Source organism: Oreochromis niloticus, linkage group LG7 (genome assembly GCF_001858045.2).
Source record: "Oreochromis niloticus isolate F11D_XX linkage group LG7, O_niloticus_UMD_NMBU, whole genome shotgun sequence".
Classification (NCBI taxonomy): domain Eukaryota; kingdom Metazoa; phylum Chordata; class Actinopteri; order Cichliformes; family Cichlidae; genus Oreochromis; species Oreochromis niloticus.
This window is the reverse complement of record NC_031972.2, coordinates 34,951,697-34,975,641: the sequence shown is the minus strand read 5'-3', so window position 1 is coordinate 34,975,641 and position 23,945 is coordinate 34,951,697. Positions and strand designations below refer to the sequence as shown.

Below are 23,945 nucleotides of genomic sequence, written 5' to 3'. Positions count from 1 at the left end.
ATGACTTCAGGCCTCAAAAGTACAAAAAGTACTTGATACTGATATGTAGGTGCCAAAATATGATGAAGAATGTCCTGCCAAAAATGTATTTGTAAAATTTATGTTGATTTGACATTTCAGGGTGAGCTTTCATGAAAGCTAGACTGTTTTTATCTGTTGACCATCTCCAAACTTAAAAATACATAAATGCCTCAAACATCCTTTTAGTGTTTCCATGACTGCTGGGATTGTCCCTTTCAGGGTTATAAGCTGATGGAAACTGGAACATCAGTGATAAATTTAGTAAAACAACAGCTGAGACGGTTAAAGTCATAAAAATCAGCCTCATTTTATTTGTCACATACAGTTTGAAGCTGTGGTGAGACGGCTTGGTTTCAGGTGTGAAAACACAGAAGTCATATGACACCACAGACCAAAGTCCACCTGAGGGCTCACATGATTCTTTTACCATCAATATCATTCACTAAATCCTGACAAGCAGGTTCAGAGATCAGCGATGTGCTGCCACAGTCACCTGACCTGAAAACTGTTTAATGTCCACTCAGGTGTAGTAAGTCATGCCATTCTTCCTCGCCGCGCTCACAGAGTGGATTCTCTCTCTCAGTCTGCCCTCCCAGTCTTCACACCAGTTCTGGCTCCGCTCCAGCTCCTGATAACGGGTCGGCAGCTTTTCCAAAGCCAGCACCGCCTCTGGAAGGTCAAAGGTCAAACCTGCCTTCTCCACTGCTGCCTGAAATTTGGCCGGAGAAGCAGTTGCAATGTAACATCTGTAACGAGAGAAAAGTGGACTTAACACTCAAATGTCACATGCCTCCCAGCAGGCTATTACTACTGCTAACTAAGTTCATCAGAGAGATGAGAGACTCCATGAACTATCAGCTGATTATTATCTGTCACAAAATAAAGTATCTGCAGAGGAGAGCCTCAAGAACATCGTGAGCACAGGTGATATGACTGAATATTAAAACTTGGTGTGTCTGACCTGTTGAGCTGGGCGCTGTGAGGACAGTGGTAGTGATGCCAAACTGCCACAGCTGTGTGAGGACACAGCACATACTGGTTCTCCTCCCAGCAGTTCCTCATGGTTTCCAGGATCCCCTCGTCCGTCACTGTCCCCGTCGACAGAACCTGCGACAACTGAAAAGGAAAAAGTCAGATTAGACCATCAGAGGAGAAGCACTGGCGTGGACCAGCTAGATGACGGGTACCAGTCTGCGGTGGTTCTCAGGCAGTGAGTGTCGGTGCGAGCGCTGAAACTCCTCCATCATCGCCTTCACTTTGGGGCCGTCTCTGCCCAGCAGCAGCCAGAACACTCGCTCCATGTTGTATGGGTCCTGCAGCAGACAAATAAACCAGAGACATGTCACCCGTGTTGCCACCCACCTGTCAGTCAAAGAGGCCACACCTCTAATAATGGAAACTTTAAGCCTTAATACAATTTAAACAGGTGAGATCAGGTGAGATTTACCCCTGTGCAGCTGATATAAAGGGGTGAATCTGCTGTAAAGTTGGACATTTTAACTGACTGTCAGAGCTTCAAGTGAACATCAGAGGAACTGCACTCTAATAAAATGCTTAAGCCATCAGGCTGTCTGAGGACTGGAGGAAATAGATACACTCTGCACACATGAGCAGGTGTAGCGTCTCTACCTGGATGTCTATAGCCGGGGCCAACGTCTGTGTGACGTTAGCTGCCATGGAAAAATCACCGCTGGTTACCATCCTGTGCACGATGTCATTGGAATTCACCATGGCAACCAGTTTCAAGGGGAGTCCCATCTGCTTTACGATGAGGCCGGCTGACCGAAAAGAAAAGAGACAGGAACAGTTTTTATAAGGAGGCACTCGTGTAAGGACAGAGAGACAGACACACAGAAAAAGAGGACCAAAGTCCCTCAACATGATCCTACTGATGCCACCGACAGTAAGAAACAAACGACGAGTTCATTATTGCTGGTCATAGATAGCTAAGAGTATATGATTTAACTTTAATACAGAAAAAGAAAGAAAAAGAAAAGAAGGGTTTGGAGAGAACTGAGCAAAATCACAGAACTGCTTGGTTAGTTACTGGCTGCTGTGGTGATGCTTTTCCTCTTAAGACTCAACAAAATACATGTGCTGCAAAAAAGGTTTTTTGTTGACTATTTCACGTTTTTCCATGAGACCTTGCAGATCTATGTGGCCCATCCACTGGGTGTGCACCTGTGAGCTTGTTCCCACACCTGGCTCCAGGTGTAAGTCCCAGTAATTCTGTACAAAGCAAAGTGATGTGCTCGCTTGTGCTCTTTTCTTCATAGACGTCTTTGGATCATACTTAGTCTACTTAGGACGTAGGATAAACTTTCCCCAGGACCAAACAGAGTGTCTGCAGTGATCAGGACATTGTAAAGGTCTGCTGCAGTGAAGAGAGCTGAGCTTCTGTTTTGATAGAAAAGTTGATCCATGAAGTTCAAGCTCAAGCATCACTAAGCTCCTCCTCCTTTTCTGACTGATGGTGGCGTTAGGAGAATCCACGGTCTGTGGGATAGTCTCTGCAGATAAATCCATTTCTTTCTGCATCATCAGGTAAATTTGCATCAATTTACCTTATTTCATGGGTACAAAATCGAACTGTGGAAAAACTTCACAGTTTGAGAGACAGGACGAGGAGCTTAGAGAGGAGTCGATGCTCTTTCACATGAAAAGAGTCAGTGAAGGTGGTTCAGCATACGACCGGGATGCCTCCTGAACACCTTCTAGATGTGGTGTTGTGGGAACGTGCGACTGGGAGGAGATCGGGATGGATTGTAACGATAAAGAAAAACATTATTTGTCTCATATTTGGAAAATTCTTGATGTTTTCTGGATGCTGAGGACTCTTACCCTGCAGGCAGGACCCAGATAATTGGATGTTATTTTTGACAATATAATAAATAAAACCGAGTAACTGAAACCTCTCTTTTTGAATAAAAATGGTTTTAAAAATCGTAATGCTGGTGATTTTACTTTGGCTCTCAGATCAGTCTGACCAAGATTTCTCACATGGATGAGAAATCTTACATTATCAACCCACCTGCAATGTTTCCTGCCCCTCCCGTGGGAACCACCACCTCCAGCTCCGGCAGCGCTGCACCCACATCGTCCTGCTTCACCCCACTGAGCTCCAAGTAGGCGTAGATGAAGTGGGCGAGCTGGATCATGACCCTGGACCAGTTCACTGAGTTGAGGCTCATGAGGCCGTGAGACTTAACAAGCTCCTGGTCGGCAAACAGGCGGCGCAGTGGCTGGTCTATGTTATCAGAGCTGCCGTCGGCTACAGACGGAGTGTGACTGGTTCAGAGAAACTTTATAAGAATAAAACACGCGGCTGTTTGAGCTTCTGTGTGTGTACCTGCAAAAACATGGACGTTATCCTTCAGGCAGGAGATCATGTGCTTCTCTTGCACTGGAGTGATGCGTCCTCGGGGGTAAACCACCACCACGTCCAGCCCCGGGAGACCTTTGGCACTCTGGATGGCCGAGCCGCCGGTGTCCCCAGACGTACCTGAGGACAACATTTATGCTAATTTTACACCTGGGTCAAGTTCTCTTGTTTTATCACATAATAAAAAACAAGTTTCCCTCTCACCTACGAGAACAGTTGCCCTGCGGTTCTCTTTTTTGCAGGAAGTAGTTTAGGAAGCGCACAGTGCAGGTCATAGCAAGGTCCTTAAAGGCCAGGGTGTCTCCATGGAAGAGCTCCAGGATGGACAGACCCCCCTTCAGCCTGGCGATTCGGACCACCTCTGGCACACAGAAGCCAGACAGGGCTTCACCCACAAGGACTGGGAGACAGAAACATGGGAAACAGGACTCACTGATTATCTGATCAGTTCTACCTGCATGCAACGGTGAATTTTTCCCCCCAGCTCACCCTCCAGGTCGTCTCTGGGGATCAGCTGAGGAGGGATGAACAGTGAAGCGACTTCCACCACCACTTTGGTGTAGGACATCCCCTTCCAGCTCCTGAGGGTGTCGGGGCTCAGCAGAGGCAAACTCTCTGGCATGAACATCCCTCCATCTGGGGCGTAGCCCGAAAACAGCACATCCCGGAAGTCCCAGCCCCTGACCCCACCACGAGTACTGCAGTACTGCATCCTACACGCCTGTGAAGGAAGGTAAGAGTCATCATATCCTGGTCTGAGTTCTGCGACATCATTCTGCATCATCTGCCAGGGTGCACTTCTCTGAAACTATGTGTGTGTGTGTGTGTGTGTGTGTGTGTGTGTGTTTTTCTGTAAAGCAAACATTTATAAGAAAAGCTTGAATTAAAGCCACACTTTATGTTGTTATTGGTACAGGTTCATCAGCAGTCTGGACACAGACAATACCAACATCTGAATGGGTGAACGTTTTGACTGGCATTGTACACATCCTTGGACAGCAGGATTAAAACACTAAGAGTAAATAAAGATATTATTTTTTTCACAATTTTTTTAAACGGTTATGGAAACTTAGTTCTGTGTGTGACTTTTATTGTGAAAGGGACCAGGAAAAGGCTGTTTTCATGCATGTGTAAAACAAATCAACTTTGTCTGTGGTGACATAGAGTAAACAGATTTTAGAGTAAACATAAACATGTTGTGACCTTTATGAGTTATATTAAGCAGTAAATGAGCATTTTAAATTTTACTTTAGTAGATGAATTATGTGGCAGATATTGTTCCTACAAAGAAAGCACACATCACACTGTTAACTATAAAACACACACTTACCGCTCTGCACTGAGCAGAATTACTGCAGTCCTCTTTTTATAATTCAGAAGAACTAACTCACAGAGTTGCTTTTTAACCAAAGCTTTCTAAACTTCGAGGCACAGCTCTACCAACCAGGAAGAAAAAACCTGGACTTTGGAACAACTGTCCTGAAACGAGGACACACTTACTTAATATAAAGTCAGTCTAACTAATATTGTCCCAGGTTTTCACACACATCCATATGAGCGGTATTTTCTGATTTCACTGAAAATAAAACACAGTGAATAACCGTCACATAATTCTAACATAAGCTTTGGTTCTCATTATTTTGATTGTGTTACATAAAATCTAACTGTTCTATCAAGTGAACAATGTAAGGCACCAAAACACCCACCTGTTAATCCTGCACTAACACTGATTTTAATAAAATGCGGCAAATAAATCAGAGCCATCAGACACAGACTCATGAAATTAATCTGGTACTATTATCAATCTTGAAGCTCAAGTTAACCTTCTTCTGAAAGTCTGCCGTTTTAAATTTGTTTTAAAACTATTTTTTTTTACCACTAATTTGAGTTTTTTTAAAGGTAAATTATTCTGAATCAGTGTTGGTGATACGGCTGTTTTTTAAATGAACACTTTCGGCTGCAGCAGGTTTTAGTGAACCTCTACAAGAGTTAAGGCGATTTTTGAACAGGGCAGCCTCCTGAGATCAGGTAAGAACACAGGTGCGGTACACCACACCTCCTGAGGCCAAAGAAATGAGATTAAGTGAATATTTTTAAACAAAAGCGGTAACTTCATGACAGCTAACATTTGTTTATCCTCTGCAGGGTTTTCAAATCTGCTTATGAGTATTGTGAGTGGGCTGCTCCTAAAGCAGTTTTCACATGACGGTGGGCGGCGCTAAGGTTGCATTCATCACAACAAGCCAAAATAGAACAAAACAATCAGGATTTCATGAATAAAAATCGGTTTAACATAGTGAATTCTCATCAAACATGCAGTGTGTGCGGTTCTGTGTTCGCTAAAATAGGCAGTCATTAATTTTGAGCGTTAGTTTCCGCTGTTAAAACCGCTAAAACTAGCCAAGTTACCTTCAGTCTCCACGGCTCCGAAGAAACGATGGGAGAAGTGAGAAGTGGCCGTTAGCTTAACGTTTTTTACGGAGCAGGGGGGAAAAAACAGGCGCGTGTAGGCAAAAACATCATCTTACTCTTCTTTCTTAGTGTCCCTCTTTTGCTAAACTGAAAAAACTACTTTAAACACATCTAATAATGAAGAAATGTGAACTTTGTGTGAAGCTTATTTATCCATAAGCAGCATTTTCATCAGCGAACTGGGCTCATTATTGCCCCCCTGCGGTGGGAGGATGGAACAGCACCCGCTGGTGTTCAGTATGGGGGAGAGCAGCAGCAGGCCCTTTCTGTATCGGAGTTGTTTCAAAGTTATTTATGCATGTAATAAACCACCTGTAGTAAAAGCAATGCACTGTTGTCACCTTATCTGAAGAGTAATGCGTTTCCTGTTATTTAGGACCATGCAATACATAAAAATGCCCACAATGCTTGAGTAAAACTAATTAAATTATGCAAAAAATAAATAGCAACAGGTGATATAAAACTGTTATGGTGGTTAAAACTATAGAGCACCACTATTTATTTTTTATTGTTGAATTGTCTACACTTTGTGTGTGCAGTAAAAAACAAACAACCTCCCCCAAAAAAACTAATGTGGGTCGAGGATGTCTGATCAATTCGTCTTTTTTGTGTGTGTGTGTACACATAGCTACTGTGATACCACCCACTGCTTTCAGAACTCATTTTAGAGCTTTGGTGTCTGTTGTGGCTGTCACGCCATGTTAGATAATTCCATTAATGCTTCAAAAGGGATCAACAAAACAAACACGGTCTGTAGATCCAGTTCAGGCACTCCAGGTCATTCCCCTAATATACTACCAACTTTAAGCTTAAGTACAGTTTGAAGGGGTGAGAACCAGCCTTAAGACAACATTAGAGGAACTACAGCTTTTATACTTCAGTGTTGGAGGCTGGTGCTTGTTTCGATCTGTGATATATCAGTAATGATGTGTGAAGCTGTCTGCTGTAAAACATGACTTAATCTCAGGGTAGGCCCAACCTAAGGCATATGTTGCTTTACCATTACTTTTACTGTAAATGAGATCATGATTGTAAATAAAACATGATGATTATTTGACCAAACACTTGAAACTAGCAACTGAGACCAAACTCCTCATGAAAGTGTTTACAGAGGCCACAGGAGAAGTAGGGTCCTCATAGACTTCTACAGAATACGACTTATTTTGAAACCAGAAAGAAAGAGGCATGTGATTTATCCCATTGTTTATTTTAATGCACGTCTGCAAACATGTAAAAACATATTTACAAGTCTTAACACTGGAGACGTTTTACAAAAATCATCTTACAAAATCCATTCCATGCATATAACTGATGTAAGACATTGAGAGTATAGAGAACATCACCCCCTCCCTTCAAAACACACACACACACACACACACACACACACACACACAGGATAGAAATAAATACACATTAAAAGAGGTGCATGTGGATGTAATTAGTAACAGTCCCTCAAAATAAAAAAATAAAAAATCCCAACATGGTAAAAATACAGAATAATTTTGGTCTTCGTAAACTTGCTCTTTCACACTGAACAGAATATTCCAGATGTTCAGAAGTGGTTTAATGAGACTAAAATACACTTAAATACTTTAATTTTCATGCCCGCTTTTTCTTGAGATGCAAAACAAACAACAGCAGATTTTACTTCGGCTGCAGGTTGTCAGGAAACAAAGATTAGTGTAGTTGTGCGTTTGTTCCTCGCAGAGTCAGAAACATGAAAAAGATCGATTTAACAGTGTCAGCAGAAATATGAACAACCTCTGTAGCTGTGGCAGGGCTACTTATGGTAAAAATCATAATTGTGACTATTTGGGGGAAAAACTGTAATCTCAGATTTTTAACGTGATTACTGATCTTTAACCTTGTATCAGTCACAGTGATGCAGTTGCATTTTAAGCATGTTAACAAACATGGTTTCAGCATGTGGGCCTCTCAAGTCAACTCTCTTAAAGGAATTTTGGCCTCAAAGTTCATCTGTTATAAGATAAAACAGAAAAGGAAGATCTGACTGAACCCTTAACTACTCAATGGACAGTAAGAGGTTAGAAAGTACAACAAGAAGTGAGACAGATTTTATGTAAAATCAGCAAAATATGAGAAAAGTTCCCAGCAGACCTCCTCAGAATCAGCTCATTTTTGTTTGTACAATAACGCCAGTGCATTTATTGAAGCTACTCATAACTTTATCTTAACACCGTGGGTGTTTGTACAGTAACAGGACATTAAAGCTCATCAACTGGGATGAAATTTGGTGCTTTTTTATTTATGTATTCTTTCCAGGATTTCTGAGATCTAAATATTTTTGTGGTTGAAAAACACATTTAAACTGCAGGAGTATGATACCAGGATATGGAGAATAACCCTGGTATCAAAGTGCAGGTAGAAAGGAGGCCGGTCATGTGTTATCACTTGTTTTCAGCAGCCATATATCTCACATGGTGACATGAGCCTTGAAAGTTTTACCCAAATTGCACTTTTTGAAGTTTTCTGCAGTTTATTGTCAGGAAAGATTAGAATAAAAAATAAAAATAAAAAAATAAAAAATCTTGCTGACTAATGATCTGATTGTGGCTTCAGATTATGAAACCTGTAGTGGCTCTAATACTGATTTGGTTGCAGTTTTTAAAACAGAGCTCAAATGTGTTTTTCCAGACTAATATTTTGCACAGCTTCATTAAATAAACTGAAATTATTGCACAGAAAAAAATGATTCCAGTTTTCCTTAATAAAAAACAAAAACAGCTCAGATTACTTGGGACAATCTGAAAATACAGATTTTGGAAGATCTGTCATTTCATTTAAAGTGCGACGTACCATCTCCAGCTTGACTAAATATTGATTTCTATTGTTAGTTTAGGGGGATTTCAAACCTATCGTTCGTTTACTCTGGTCTAAATAAGTGATGAGTTTGTAAACTTGTAGCTTTTCCCTGTGCTTTGGTCTGTTTTCACACAGAGATTAATACAAGTGAACTGTTCGGTCCACTCAGCGACCAGATGTGTCTGTACTGTGAATCCAACCATATGTTACTACGGGACGTTTTTTAGCTCAGACTTGTAGCGTAGACCTGGTAGTTGGTTCAGATTGGGGTCACGCTCCCACCATAAACGAACTGCTCTGGAGTTCATTTGGAACCGCACCGTGACCACCTCCTCCAAAGGGTCTCGGTGTGGTTGTTTTGCTGTGATCACCATGTTCACACATCCTCGATTTAAACAGACTAAACACCATAGGTGTGAAAACACCCTTAGATCAGTTTTACAGCAGAATTTATGGGCCATTGCAGGTTTAAAGAAGGTAAGAAGAGTGATATTTAAAGAAATGTTAAGCATTAAAGAAGATTTAAAAACCAAAAAAACAAACAAAAAAACAAAAAGCCAAAATGACATCATAAAGTCATAACTTTCCAAGAAAATTTGTGTTTTTTCCATCAGGAAAAACTTTATATCTGGATTCACCTCATCACCCAACTAATGTTGACTTCATAGTCTCAAAGTGTTAAAGCAGTTTGTGTAATTCATTAATTTTTACCTACATATTCCCATATGAAGCTGTTGTTCGATTTACAGTTAGTGTTATATTAGGTCTTACAGTTAAAAGCGGTCACTAAAACAAAACAGCCGTTTCTCAGGTTCTGAGATTTACTGGTTTTAGATTTAAGTGGATCCATTCTTCTAATTTCAAGCTCCAGTTTTTTTCCTGCACTCTACAAGAGGAGCTTTGCATAATTCACAGTTCAAAATAATACTTCTTTATCTTACACCGAGCCTTGGAGCAGTCCTTTAGATCTCAAGCTAGCCATTTTAGCTCCACCCCCTTTAAGCCAACTTTCTTCTGACTGGCTGCCCCTTGTCAACTGAAGTGTGTGGGGCGTCTGTGCTTAAGAGGACTATATTAGGGACGTCCCTTCTCTGTGACTTCATGCAAGTCCAAAAGTAGAAAAAAAATGAGTGTTTGGAGCATTTTGCAGCCTGAGCTTTGGTGTCAAAGGGACTAACTGTACAAACACTGACCTCGTTATTTGAAATTTTGGCCGTGTTTAATATGAACATCCACCACTGGAGCAGGAACTATGACACAGGAAACAGGAAAAGAAGAACAGGTCCACTTTGATTCATTATGATAAGTTGAGCAAGAATAATCTTTTCAGTTTAAGTGAAAGAGCAACTTAACACTTCCTCAAAGTTCAGCACTGTTACAGACTGTAGGTAAAAAGTAAATGAAGAAAAGTAATGTTTCTATAGTGTGTAAGATTAGGTTTAATTTTAAGAAGCAGAAAATAAAAAGCAGACAGGGAAAGCTTAGATTATTTAATGCCCAAACCAACTTCTGAGAAGTGTTTGTAATGACGATAAACACTGCACTTTAATGGCCCTGGGCCTGGCGCCTGCTAGGCCTGTGCATGTAGGGCCACATTACAAATTCTTAGAGTTAGAATGACCTCTTTTCATCCGTGTTCAGATCAAATATCCACACAGAGTGCCTTCATATGAGCGTCATCACTCAATAAGCTTCAACAGATCGCTTCTTTTCTGATTCTGCATCGATTCTCCTCACTGACGTGTTACAAGCTCAAGGCTGGACACAGACGTGCACATTAGAAGAGCAAAGTGCAATGAGCCAGGATGCTGTTTCACACTGAACATCATCAGTCTAAACCAAAAGTGATTAACTTAGCAATTTAGCAAGGCTTTTATTTTGTAACAAACAGCCAAGCCTCTTTTCTGACTGAACAACTGCACTCTGTAGCAAAGAAGACTAGAAAAGAAGTGGTTCATGCCAACTTTTAGATAATGTCTTCAACTTTCAAATTTGAAGTTTGCTTTAAAGGCAGCTGTGTAGTTGATGCATTGCAATGTAAAGATAATTCCTTACTATCCAAAAACAAAAACATCAAACAAACAAAAAAAAACACCCTCTTTTCATTTTAAATTACTTGAGCAACTGTGCATGATTCATAGATAAGAATAATCCTTCTTTATCTTATCCTGGGCTTTGATAAAGCCCCTCAGTTAATCCTTCTGTCTCAAACAAGCTGTTTTAGCTCCTCACACATTTCCTCCGATTGGCCGATGACACTAAATTGGCAATTTCCAGAAGCTCGACTGATTGCTGATCAGAAATTATATTGCTTCATTGGGCTAGAGGCAAAAAAACAAACAAACAAACAAACAAAAAAAAAAACTGCTGTGAAAACAATGTTCAGTGTGAAAAAAACAACACCTGTCTTTCAACAGCAGTTTCCTTCTGCTGTGATTCTCCAAAAGTTTAGAAAGCACTGCTGAGATGATAACAGGCGGAACCTACGCTTCATGTTTCTGATGTCAGAGTGAAAATATACACAGGAATGCCATCTCCCATTTCACATCCTTCAAAAGATAAGGCATACATGTTTCTTACATTAGCAAAAATCATTGAAAATTAACTTCTTTTTTTTTTTTTAGGAGAACAAACATGCACATACTGCTCAACACAGTTAAACTCAATCGGTCTACATACGTGATCGCAGTGGGAGTTTCCTTTGAATTCTTGGCTCCTTCATTGAACACATCTGGTTACGATTGGTAGTGTAGGATTACTGTGGCCCCGCCTCCCTACAGACGTTCATTTGTCTCCACGGGAGAGATGGCTGAGAAAGCAGGACAGGCACGTACCAAGGGAGCCTTTTCCCATAATGCATTATGACACATGGCACCCTTCCATCCTCCACTCATTTCGAGGAAGTTTCCGCATGTCCTCCCAAGTTTTGCACGCTGTCCCAAACATCTGTGCAGACTCTTCATTGGTCAGGTCCATCCACAACACATTTGACATGACAAATGTTTTTTTGTTGTTTTTTTTTTCCTTTTTGTTTTCGACTCCCACCTACCACACATGACCAGAGCAGGCGGGATGAGGAGGGAGACCAGGTTAGGACGTATCCTGCAGCTCTTTGGCTTTGGTCAGGATGGTGTGGACGTCTGAGATGGGGTAATCCTGAAAGACATATCCAGCCCAATTAATCCCAGTAGCATCAGCTACATGTCTGAACATGAACACTGTGTGCTTTAGAGTACCTGCAGTAATCTCATGTTCACTGTGAAATCACCAGCCAATAAGTTATCCCGGATGAGTCTGTGAGAAGGAGGAGTTGACGCAGTGTGAATGCTTCCCTTAGGAAATGTTATTTAAAAAAAACAAACAAAAAAGAAACAATGCACACACTTCTATGCAGATGACACCCACTTATATCCATCTATGAAGCAAGACAACTAATGGCTACTTCTAAGTTCACACAAAACTCAAGTACTTCTGCAAAGAATGTCCAAGTCATTTTTTCCTCTTTGCAAAAAACACGGTAATGCTAAATAGCACCCTGACTCGGACTTAGTCTGCCCATAGTCTTTTAGACTGGAATAATTAACATTTCATGCTCTGTGCGCTTTCTTTAGGTAATATCATTAGAAAATAACGCATAGTTTTTATTGTATGCAGACGATGCCCAATTATATTTATTTATGAAGATGACAGATCAATTAATAAAACTAGAGGCATGTGTTAAAGATAAAGACATGGATTGCTTGCATGTTTGCATTTCTAAATTTAAAGTAAACTGAAGTTATTGTATTTGGCGCTAAAAATCTCAGGAGAATGATGTCCAATTGATGACATATAAAAATAACAAATAAATTCAATCCAGTCTGAAAGACTTACATGAGCATAGCGCAGCAGACCAGGATGAGGAAATGGAATCTGTCCTGGTCAGAAAAAAGTGTGTCCCAGATGCGGATGACATCTGGCAGGAGGAACTCCTGAGATAACAACAGGGTGAGCCAGCGGAAGGTGAAATATTGTGGTTTGATGTTCTGCTCTTCCTGTGGGGGGGAGACACACAGGAAGTCAATGCAATGATTTTTAACAAGAATTTAATCTGCATTTTACTTTTTTAAAATGTTATTCCAGGGAGAACGTGAAGATGTTCCATAAATGAAAGAAAACACAGCAATACTGGTTTGTTTTGACTTTGTGTTTGTCTATAAATATGACTAATTATGAATTTATGAATAATCAAAGTAGATATCTTGGTCATTCCAAGGGCTCTGTTTATTTTTTTCCTTGCACCTGCAGCTGATCAAGAAAAAAAAATGTAATATTTTGACAGTGAATTAGAAGTGTGCCCTATGGGTGCTGCTTTGGGAGCACTAGGTGTAATGGCCAGAAACAGCTTAGTTTGGGTTGTTGAAAACAACTCGGAATACTTCCCAGTGGGCTCACACCCAGGCTAGCCATTGTCACCAGATCTATTGGAGTTGGAAGATTTATTAGTACCCATTTGGATTTCACTCAGGTCTACAGTTTCAGGCTTGACTACAGTTTTTACCTGTCTGCTAGGCCTATCCTCAGGAAATTGGCCCAGAAGATGCCAACACCATACAGTCCAAATCAAATCAAATCACCTTTATTGTCACATCACATGTGCAGGTACACTGGTACAGTACATGCGAGTGAAATTCTTGTGTGCAAGCTTCACAAGCAACAGAGTTGTGCAAAATACAATAACGTGCAACAAGCAAAATATAAAAATGGTTAATCTAAAAAGTAATAAATATATGTACCATATATAAAGGTATATACATTACTGAATGTGTGTACTAAATATGTTTTTCTACGTGTGTGTGTGTGTGTGTGTGTGTGTGTGTCTGTGTGAGTGTGTATATACATGTTTTACAAATGAAATAGAGTAAACAATAAAATAAGATATATAAAATATAAAATATACAGAGGTAGGTATGTGCAAAACAGTGGCATTAATGTCCAGTTGTCCAGAGGTCCAGTTCAGAGACTCCAATTAGCTGAGGTGAAACCTAACAAACAGCTAGCAGCTACAGATGACTGTGTCACCATCCACCTGTCAGTCACATTCTAGAAGGCTGTAAAGGTGTTTATTTCTGCTGAAAAGTTGGACATTTTAACCCGGGAGTCTATGGGGACTAACTCGCTTTTAGAGCCAGCCTCAAGAGACCACGAGAGAAATTAGCTTGTGGTGCTGCAGCACTGGCTTCGATTTTCATCCCCAGAGGTTGATTCTTGCCAAAAGAAAAAAAAAAGAAAAGAACAATAATAATAATAATAATAATAATAATATTAAAAAAAAAAACCATCATCTTTTACATACAATCTAACATGAAAATTCCAAGTTGCTTTGATTGTGAGAGCTCATGTTGAGTAATTCAGAGTCAGTAGGCTTTAAAAGTGTCTGGTCAGCCCAGTTTAACCTGTGGGATTTTCTTTTTTGCTGCTTTGTAGGAAATAAATTCCTGATGAGTGAGAAGAAAGTCTGTCAAACAGCCAAGAATCACAGCAGTTACGGGCGATTAGCTTGAAAAGAAACATCCTGAAAAGTGCTGACTGTCAGACAAAAAGTATTTAAATCCTACAAGAGGAAGGACAGGAGAGATCTTTTCTACTTTTTTAAAGTATCTTATCAATAAGAGAAACTGGAAAAGGGCTGAGTGGAAGCAGCTCTGCTACAAAGCATATTTAAGTCAATTTGGTGATTGATTTATGGAAGAAAATACTTGTTTGTGTCTGTGTTTAGTGGAAGGAGCAAGAAATGTGTTAAAGGTGGACCTTACCAGCTTAAGATATAGCTCCATGTCTTTGTCTTTGAGCATGGAGTACACGCTCTCCATCTTGTAGGTGATGCCACACTGAGAGTCATCCAGGCTCTTGATGAAGTTATCTCTGTTCTCTGACATCAGATTGGTGAAACAGAAGAAGGTGTCCGCCTCGGCGTGCTCTGTGAGATGCCGCAGTAAAAAAAACAAAAACAACAACAAACAAACAGACAAAAAAAAAAAAAAAAAAAAAAAAAAAAAATCACCAAAAGGAAAACATATGGAGTTTATGTAAGCTTTCCCCCCCCAATTTAAACGTTGCAAACCTTTCCACTCGCTGTTGGGATCTGTGGCAAACGTGTAGTAAATTGGCCCCACAATCTCATTCATGCCCTGGACGTAGGCGATGCCAGGGTTGAGTTTGGCATAAATGAAGAGGATCCGCTCTACCACCTCCCAATGGGCTTCACTGCCATTGGGCAGCACCTCGTACTCGTTAGACGGATACAGGTTCAGCGCCTTTCCAGGTGAACTCACCTGAGAAAACAAGACACAGCTGATCCGAAACAGATTTGAAGTAACACATACTCAATGGCCACTTTGTTAGGTACACCTGTACAACTGCACAGTAATGATAATATCTAATCAGCCAATCACATGGCAGCAAGGATTAACGCTGCTTCTAGTTTTGGGTTTTTTTTGCATTTTTTATGCTAACTGACAAAACTGTAATGCAAATATGCCAAATGCACATATAATGTATTCTTATTATCACAGAACACATGCTATTAATGACAATTAGACATGTGCCCATGTTATATTGTCTACTGGCGAAGGAAACACCTGATTTATGCCAGTTATGTCTGTAAATGTTACCAAATGGAGACATGGTGCTCATGCTGATTAGTCATATCCACATGAGCAGGGTTTCTCCATTACATAAACAATCTTGCTGCCCTCTGAATAAAACTACTGTTTCTTTTTCTGTGTGTTAGTTCACACAAACTGTGCGACCGAGGCTGCTTTGTGAACACACACTTTTTCTGCACATAACTGAAACTTAACATTTACACATTATGTGCACGTTTTAGCGGTCACCAGAGGGTTTAAGTTTTAATAACTGCCAAGTTTTTATTTCCTGCCTGTTACAGGACATCTACATTTTTCACCATTAACTGAGGTTGAAAGACGGTCACAGCAGATGGCAGAGAGAGAGGCATTTGTCCAGATATTATCCAAAGAACCACAATCATTCCTTTGAGGTAAAGTATTGCCCTTTCAGTCATTTACATCTAAATTTCTAGGTTAATTAAAAACCCCTATTATAGATATTAATCAGAGGGTTAAAATGCCTGACCTGTAGAAAAATGCTGAACCATTTCCTCTTTAAGTGACTGTGTAAACGTGTAGTTTTAAACACTTTATGTAGTAATGTTGCAGTAATTAAGCTATTTAGGTTTGTGATTTATAGGTTGATAAATGTTTACAGAAAAGTCATGTACAACAAACAACAACTAATTACATTTCTAATGGGTCCGAATTCTTAGTCATTAACTGTTTTCTTTTCTCAGCTGTACCTGTGTCAACTTTGATGCAGGCCTTGTGAGTAACTTCAACCCTTCCTGCTGTTAATACCAGGATGATGGTTTTGTTTCAGCACGACACGTATCTGAACTAACCTGTTTATACTGTAAGCGGGGCACAAAAGTCAAAATTCGACAGATGGGCCTGAATCAGCCAAACTGAGCTGGACCCCACAATTGCACTCATGCCCTGGATGCAGGCTTACATTAGTGACCCCGCTGCGGTTGCAGTTCACTGTTTGTGACTTCAGCGTGGTCTGCTCCACTCGCCGACGCAGCGTCTCGTAGTCGTTCTGAGGGTCCAGGATCAGCTGACAGGGGTACTCTGTGGGGCGCTGGAAGAACGCCATGTCCGGGTACAGCCGCCTGCAGGTGAACACTCACATTCACATTACTGTTATTTAACAGGAGGAAGTAACAGAACAGCTGATAAAGGCGTTTACCTCACGTCTTTGTCGATCTGCAGCAGAATTTCATTATCTTTAAAGTAGGTGTTCCACCTGCTGTCAGGGTTTGGATTCAGAGGCTGAAAAGAATCAGATCAGAAAAAAGACATTCAAACTCCATCCACATGTGCACCATGTGGATGGAACATGGTGCACATGTTCAGATGAAGCACAGCCATGTGCATATGAGTGATTACTTTTGTAGGCACTCATTGTGATGGATTTGGTTGTTTAAAAAGCCTCTGTAACAGCTCTAGTTTATGCTACACTGTGTGCTATCGTGCAAATATAAATTACTGCACACAGTTGGTGCACAGTGTGGGCAGCAGTCACAAAGTGAAAGGTATTATTCAGTACTTACACGGTTAAAGGTTCACTCAAGCACAACCTTATGAAGCCAAGCCATAAACTTTAATGCTGCGAGTCCAGTAAAATCTTTATTATGCAGAGCTCAACTAAAGATCTGTAACAGAATCAGACCCAGACCAAACTCCTGCTTGCTGAGTGCTCGAGTTGAAAACGGTAGCAGTTTGCGTGCATGTTTTACGACTATATTAGACCTCAATGTGTAATTATATTCACCTGACACAGTTTAATGGCACTCGGCAGGAGAATCTGCAGTTTATCTCAATCTGACACTCGTATAACTGTTGGGAGGTGATGCTAATTTGCATTTCTATTTATCACTCATAGCACAATTTGGTTTCATTATTTCTTTCAGCTCGTCACTGCAGTGAAGAGAGAACGACAGAGGATGACTCACGTGGTCCTCCATCGTCACGTCTTCTCTGGAAAGGCCCAGGTTGGCTTTGGCGATGCCGGGCTGGATGATCATCTCCTTTAGGAACTGGGAGTACACCTCCCTGTGAGACCCATGGAAGAAAAGGAAAGAATACATTAATTGATTAATAATCAATGAATTTGATCAGTCACATCAGATTCTCATATATTAGTGAATCACATGGAAGGATTCACGTCCTGTCTTTGAAGTTAAATAAAGTTTCTTTTTTGATTTTCTATTCTTTGACAAGTTTGACTGACTAAATACTTTAGACTCTAAAAGAAAAGTGACTCTACAGTTTTTCCTCTTGTAAATTTCTCAGCGTTTCCCTTCTGAGTTTGCTTGTTTTTCGCCCCGTGTATACGGTGGCTTGCAAATGTATTCAGCCCCCTTGAACTTTTTCACATTTTGTCACATTACAGCCACAAACATGATTCAATGTTATTGGAATTCCACGTGAAAGACCAATACAAAGTGGTGTACACGTGAGAAGTGGAACGAAAATCATACATGATTCCAAACATTTTTTACAAATAAATAACTGAAAAGTGGGGTGTGCGTAATTATTCAGCCCCCTGAGTCAATACTTTGTAGAACCACCTTTTGCTGCAGTTACAGCTGCCAGTCTTTTAGGGTCTGTCTCTACCAGCTTTGCACATCTAGTGACTGAAATTCTTGCCCATTCTTCTTTGCAAAACAGCTCCAGCTCAATCAGATTAGATGGACAGCGTTTGTGAACAGCAGTTTTCAGTCCTTGCCACAGATTCTCGATTGGATTTAGATCTGGACTTTGACTGGGCCATTCTAACACATGGATATGTTTTGTTTTAAACCATTCCATTGTTGCCCTGGCTTTATGTTTAGGGTCGTTGTCCTGCTGGAAGGTGAACCTCCGCCCCAGTCTCAAGTCTTTTGCAGACTCCAAGAGGTTTTCTTCCAAGATTGCCCTGTATTTGGCTCCATCCATCTTCCCATCAACTCTGACCAGCTTCCCTGTCCCTGCTGAAGAGAAGCACCCCCAGAGCATGATGCTGCCACCACCATATTTGACAGTGGGGATGGTGTGTTCAGAGTGATGTGCAGTGTTAGTTTTTGCATTTTGTCCAAAAAGTTTCATTTTGGTCTCATCTGACCAGAGCACCTTCTTCCACATGTTTGCTGTGTCCCCCACATGGCTTGTGGCAAACTGCAAACGGGACTTCTTATGGTTTTCTTTTAACAATGGCTTTCTTCTTGCCACTCTTCCATAAAGGCCAACTTTGTGCAGTGCACGACTAATAGTTGTTCTATGGACAGATTCCCCCACCTGAGCTGTAGATCTCTGCAGCTCGTCCAGAGTCACCATGGGCCTCTTGGGTGCATTTCTGATCAGCGCTCTCCTTGTTCGGCCTGTGAGTTTAGGTGGACGGCCTTGTTTTGGTAGGTTTACAGTTGTGCCATAGTCCTTCCATTTCTGAATGATCACTTGAACAGTGCTCCGTGGGATGTTCAAGGCTTGGGAAATCTTTTTGTAGCCTAAGCCTGCTTTAAATTTCTCAATAACTTTATCCCTGACCTGTCTGGTGTCTAAATCCAATCGAGAATCTGTGGCAAGATCTGAAAACTGCTGTTCACAAACGCTGTCCATCTAATCTGATTGAGCTGGAGCTGTTTTGCAAAGAAGAATGGGCAAGGATTTCAGTCTGTAGATGTGCAAAGCTGGTAGAGACATACCCTAAAAGACTGGCAGCTGTAATTGCAGCAAAAGGTGGTTCTACAAAGTATTGACTCAGGGGGCTGAATAATTACGCACACCCCACTTTTCAGTTATTTATTTGTAAAAAATGTTTGGAATCATGTATGATTTTCGTTCCACTTCTCACGTGTACACCACTTTGTATTGGTCTTTCACGTGGAATTCCAATAAAATTGATTCATGTTTGTGGCTGTAATGTGACAAAATGTGGGAAACTTCAAGGGGGCCGAATACATTTGCAAGCCACTGTATGTCACCCTTTTTAAGTTTTAAGCTTACTTTGGGTCATTGTTTTTGGATTGCTGATGACTGATAAATCTTGTGCGTCCTTTTCCAGCGACTAAAGCGAAGCAAAAAGTTTTAAGAACTACTCGGCTGAGCTGCAGCATTTAAAATTAGGTTGGCTCATCTTTTCAAAGTGAGCAGCTTGCACAAAACAAAGCAAAAGAGCCACAGTGTAGTGTGGCCACGCATGAGTTCGGCACATTTAAAGTGAATGAGAGTCAAGAAGCCTTCAGCTTTCCATATATGCACATGGAACATCGGGAAGCTCAGAGAGCAGACTTACTGCTGAATCTAAATAATCAGAGGTGGAAAAGACAATCTTCTTTAGACTGCATATTCATTTACTAAAAATGTCCTTTTTCAACACTCTTAGATTTCGCTCATTTCCCCAGTCGAAGGAAAGAGTGGTTAAGACCAAACTGGGTCTCAGTGCTCTTATGTGAAACGGAGGAAACCACAACAGAGCTGCAACTTCAACCATAATGCACCATAATATGCAGCATCAGGTTTTGTGAGTCAGAACAGAAGCTGCTGCTTTTCATCCTTTTTTAATCTCCTAACAACATTAAATGCAATGACTCAGAGCAGCTGACACAAAACAAGGATTCTCCTAAATAAAATCAAAGCACCAGCTCTTTGATCGGGCTTTAAACTGATCCACTTACCTTTGCTTTTTCAGGAAAGACTCCCACTGGGTCTGATCAACAGGTAGGTAATTAAGAAGGATCTGGGAAGGAGGTAAACAAAACACAAGAAGAGAGAACATTTGAGTCCAAGCGGTCTGTGGAAGTGTTAAAACGACGCACTGTATTAAAAACATAATTAAAGACGTTTCACTCCTACAAACAGATCAAAGCTCCTTGCACACTCCAAAACCACTGGGTGACATCACTGAGGCTATGTCCAGCTTTTATATACAGTCTGTAGTTTGGTCTCATGTGGTGGGAGTGTTGGAAGTGTTATGTGTCAGCAGGGATGTAGACATACAAGCTGTAGTATTAAAAAGAAAGTCCAGACAAAAGATCAGCAGCTATTGGTGAAACCCTTAGACAGCATTTTTTCTCTGTTTCCTGGAGTTTGGATACTTCACTGAGAGAAAATCAATTCCCCAATATTGTCAGTTGTCTTAGACACAAACAGCCCAGTTAACTATAAAGTGTTCAGTCGTAAAAGGGCAGCACATCTTCCTTTCACAGTATGAGGTAATAAAGTATTTGAGGCATTTCCTCAAAGTACACCAGAGATTCTGCTGGTATGTTTTTGTCTGTGAAGTGAGACGCCAGTTTACAAAATTACAACTAGTTAAAGCTAAAATGGTCCCATGAGGCAGGGCGACTCACCTTCCAGCAGAGCGCTCGTATGCCTCCTTCAAAAGGGATTCCTGCATTATACAAAGAAAGGTTCAGTCAGTTAAGCTTAACAGAATATTGTACTATTAAATTACCAGCCCCACCCCTCCCAAAAAATCCAGTTACCATTGAAGCACAGCTCCCTCAGTGTCTTCAAGTTGATTTTTTCTTCAGCCAAGGCAACTTTGAACTCTTGTATCCTGAAAAAAAGGAGGCGAGATTAGAGCCAGTTTCATTTCTGACCCAAATGCCTACTGTTAACTCACCAGAGTTAGAGAGACAACAGGAGAGAGTGAGTTTTATAAGAAGATTAATGGCAGCCTCTTGTCTCTGAGTCAAGTATGAAGATGGGGAAATGGCATCGCTCACTATTAACACTTTTCAATCGAGGACATGACGGCAGTTCCCCAAAGAGGTTTGAGTCGAACTCCCAGAGGAAAAATTAAACCCAGAATTCAGATGTAAATATTTGAGCCAGTTTTTAAAGCACAGAAAACATATCTGTTCATCATCAAAAATTTTTTTCTCATTACAGTAATCAGGTCTTGTATAATTGCCCATTTTGTCTACACAAATTTGCCTTTTTTCCTCCCTGTCACAGATCTGTTTTTTTTCTCCATACATATGCTATTTTTCCTCCCCAATTTGATTATTTCCTTTAAATCTGCCATTTTCTTCTCACTTTGGTGTTTTTTTGACTCAGAAATGTGCCTTTTATTTAAATAAAACTGCCCCCCCCCCAAAATGTGTCACCTTTCCCTCAAAAATGTTCCCCCATAAGAATTTGACTGTTATTTCCTTATTAATTTTCTGTTTTATTTCCTTAACATTTTCACAGAAATTTGCTATTGTTCCCTCAGAAATTAAACATTTCTTCCGTGTAGACTTGCCTATTATTTTCTTTTAATCTTCCCATTTGTCCCTCCAAAATTTGCTATTTTCTTCTAACAAATTTGAGGGTATTCTCAGTAACTATTTTTCCTACTACATTCGCCACATTGGCCCTTTTCCCTGAAATGTAAAGGAAACTTTAAAACACCCTGTTTTTCCTATTATAATAATCTGCCATTTGTGTAACCGTCCTTCCTCTATCTGTTAGATTTTCAGCTTGTGTTTACATCGTTTTGGACACTTTTACTCGGCTATTTTTACTCTGAGATTTGATTATTACATTGACAGCAAAGACATGGTAATATTGTCAGCTTCTGTAAAATATGCACTGTTATCGAAAAAGATTTGCCAATAAAGAAAAAGCAAAAGAGGAAAAACAAATAAAGGAATTACTAAGGTCTTTTTGTCGAGCACTTATCAGGTCAGAGGGCCTGGTTCGTTTGTAGTTAGCACACGTGTTTTAATTTCCGTTCAGGTCTAGTGTTTATGTGTGAACAGCTGATTTATTGTCAATCTTTCGGTGACACAAACACAAGTCAGCACATACCGTTAGCTGGACAGTGGCTAATTGTTAGCCTTTTGGGGGGTGGAGGAAGTTGTGTCACCTGATGTGCTAACACGGAGGTAGCATAACACCTGAATACTTTGAGTTTACAAAGCACCCTGCGCGCTTTCCATCTCCGATATTAACGGTGACCCTTTTTAGCTGATAAAGCCCATATTAGCGTTCACGGTGCGCGTGTTCCAGCGACTGTAACTGGGCTCGTGTCTGGTCAGCGGGGCTGCTGCTGCTAATGCTAATTCTACGCTTTGGAGGCTAGCTGCTGAAATAAACAGCTTCTGCATGTGCGCGCGCCCTACATCCCCCACGAGGCCAGAGATTTGGATGTCTCTCACCTGTTTCTGTACGCTGTAGACATGTCGAGGCAGGAGACTGTGTTTTCCTTTAACTGTTTCCAAAGAGGAATGAATTATTGGCCACAGGGAAGTCTTCCTACTTCTCTTCTTCTTTTAACAAGGAAATCCGACAGGCAATGCACTGTCGGCTGCAATGCTGCCTCCTGCAGGCCAGTTAGTAATATATTTTTAAACGGAAGAATTCAAGAAGATTTACTCCAGAGAATACATTCTGAGTAGAGCTTTTGAGCTATGAGTTGAGCTTTTAATTAATAAATTAAAAGACAGTTAATTATTGCCCCAAACCTTTCTTTGTAACTCGCAAATGTTGGCATAGATCGGACATAAATACACTCCCACTGACAGTCCCCCCCAACCCCCTCGACAGCTGCAGGTTCTCTGCATGCCAAGCTGCCTGAATACACGTAGTTATGGATTCAGAAATATGTAACACCATCTGTAATATGACTGTTTGAGCTTTCTGTTTTTGCGGCGCAGTCAGTGAGAGATAAGATGTAGGTAGTTAATTGCAGGAATTTGCTTTACAAACACAAAACATACATCATATACATCAGGAAACAAATCAAAAATAATCCTACACTGTCTCCATTAATCATGGTGAAAAATTTTCGTATTTTTTGTGAATAATAAACAACAGCTGATTGTAAAAAACAACAGTCTGACTCTGAACTATTAAGCATGCTGAAGGTCTGAAATGATTATCCTTTCCAAAAGCCAGTTAGAGGAAGTTGCAATCAGTCATATTTATTTATGTTATTATTATATAAAACATACAGATTTCATACAGACAATGAAGGTCACTCAGGCTGGCATCACTAATCTCACCAAACAAGTAAACAGGAAATAATAAAAAATAAGATAGAAGTAAACAGGAAATTCAAGTATCGTGTCATGTTTACATTAAACTCAGTCTTTTACTATGGTCCCTGCTTTTTTTTTTTTAAACTTTTTTTGTAGTATTCTTCTTATTATATAATTGCACTACAGCATCCTCTAATTACCCAAAACTTTCGCGCTATTCTTTTGCACAATCTCAGTCTTGTTTTTAATTTTCCTGTAGGAAGGGAAATTAATTATTTTACTGAGTAATACATGTACTTTCTCTCTTTTTTTCAATTTTGTTTCTATTTAATAGCATTTGTTCATAGTTCTGATTTTTGTTTTTTAAACATGTGGCAGTTTTGGTCTTCCATATACAAAGGTAAGTCAGTTTTTCTAATTTTTGTGAAAATGACAAACAGAATTTAAAACAATGTTTTGTTTTGTTTTTTAAAAAATCATCAGATTTCATCCTCCATACAAAGGAATATAGATACATTGACCTTTTTCCTGCATGTTTTTAATATCTTGGTGAGTCTAATTTTTATTTTTGATCCATTACTCAAAAGAAATGCTGGCATGACCAAGATGGCTGCTGAGAGGCAAGAAAATAAAGGACTAATCTGCGAACGATCTTGGGTTTAACAGAATTTAAATAGGTGT

General features: G+C 40.3%; 2 protein-coding genes across 3 annotated transcripts; both read right to left on the bottom strand.

Moving 5' to 3' along the window:
* Nucleotides 1–303: 303 nt before the first annotated feature.
* Nucleotides 304–6,079, bottom strand: thnsl2 (threonine synthase-like 2). The gene is given in 10 exon segments (XM_003440156.4): nt 304–767; nt 983–1,137; nt 1,209–1,334; nt 1,651–1,799; nt 3,053–3,292; nt 3,371–3,523; nt 3,608–3,641; nt 3,643–3,803; nt 3,893–4,124; nt 5,813–6,079. Coding segments are annotated over 9 exon segments (1,467 nt in total). The 5' UTR covers nt 4,116–4,124; nt 5,813–6,079; the 3' UTR covers nt 304–541.
* A 1,319-nt stretch (nt 6,080–7,398) lies between these two features.
* Nucleotides 7,399–22,597, bottom strand: tbc1d13 (TBC1 domain family, member 13). 2 transcript variants are annotated; one of them, XR_002062817.2, is made up of 13 exons: nt 22,443–22,597; nt 20,781–20,854; nt 20,646–20,686; nt 19,971–20,032; nt 17,268–17,367; nt 16,502–16,584; nt 16,265–16,424; nt 14,802–15,012; nt 14,494–14,657; nt 12,572–12,732; nt 11,935–11,992; nt 11,378–11,854; nt 7,399–11,247 (listed from the first exon to the last, which is right to left on the bottom strand). XR_002062817.2 is itself a non-coding variant. In XM_003440121.5 (12 exons), the coding sequence occupies exons 1-12, from the start codon at nt 22,463–22,465 to the stop codon at nt 11,789–11,791; spliced, it is 1,203 nt and encodes a 400-aa protein (XP_003440169.1). In that variant the 5' UTR covers nt 22,466–22,597; the 3' UTR covers nt 7,399–11,788. The 2 variants fall into 2 exon arrangements, 1 of the variants encoding a protein (XP_003440169.1); XM_003440121.5 differs by having other exon boundaries at nt 7,399–11,854.
* Nucleotides 22,598–23,945: the final 1,348 nt, after the last annotated feature.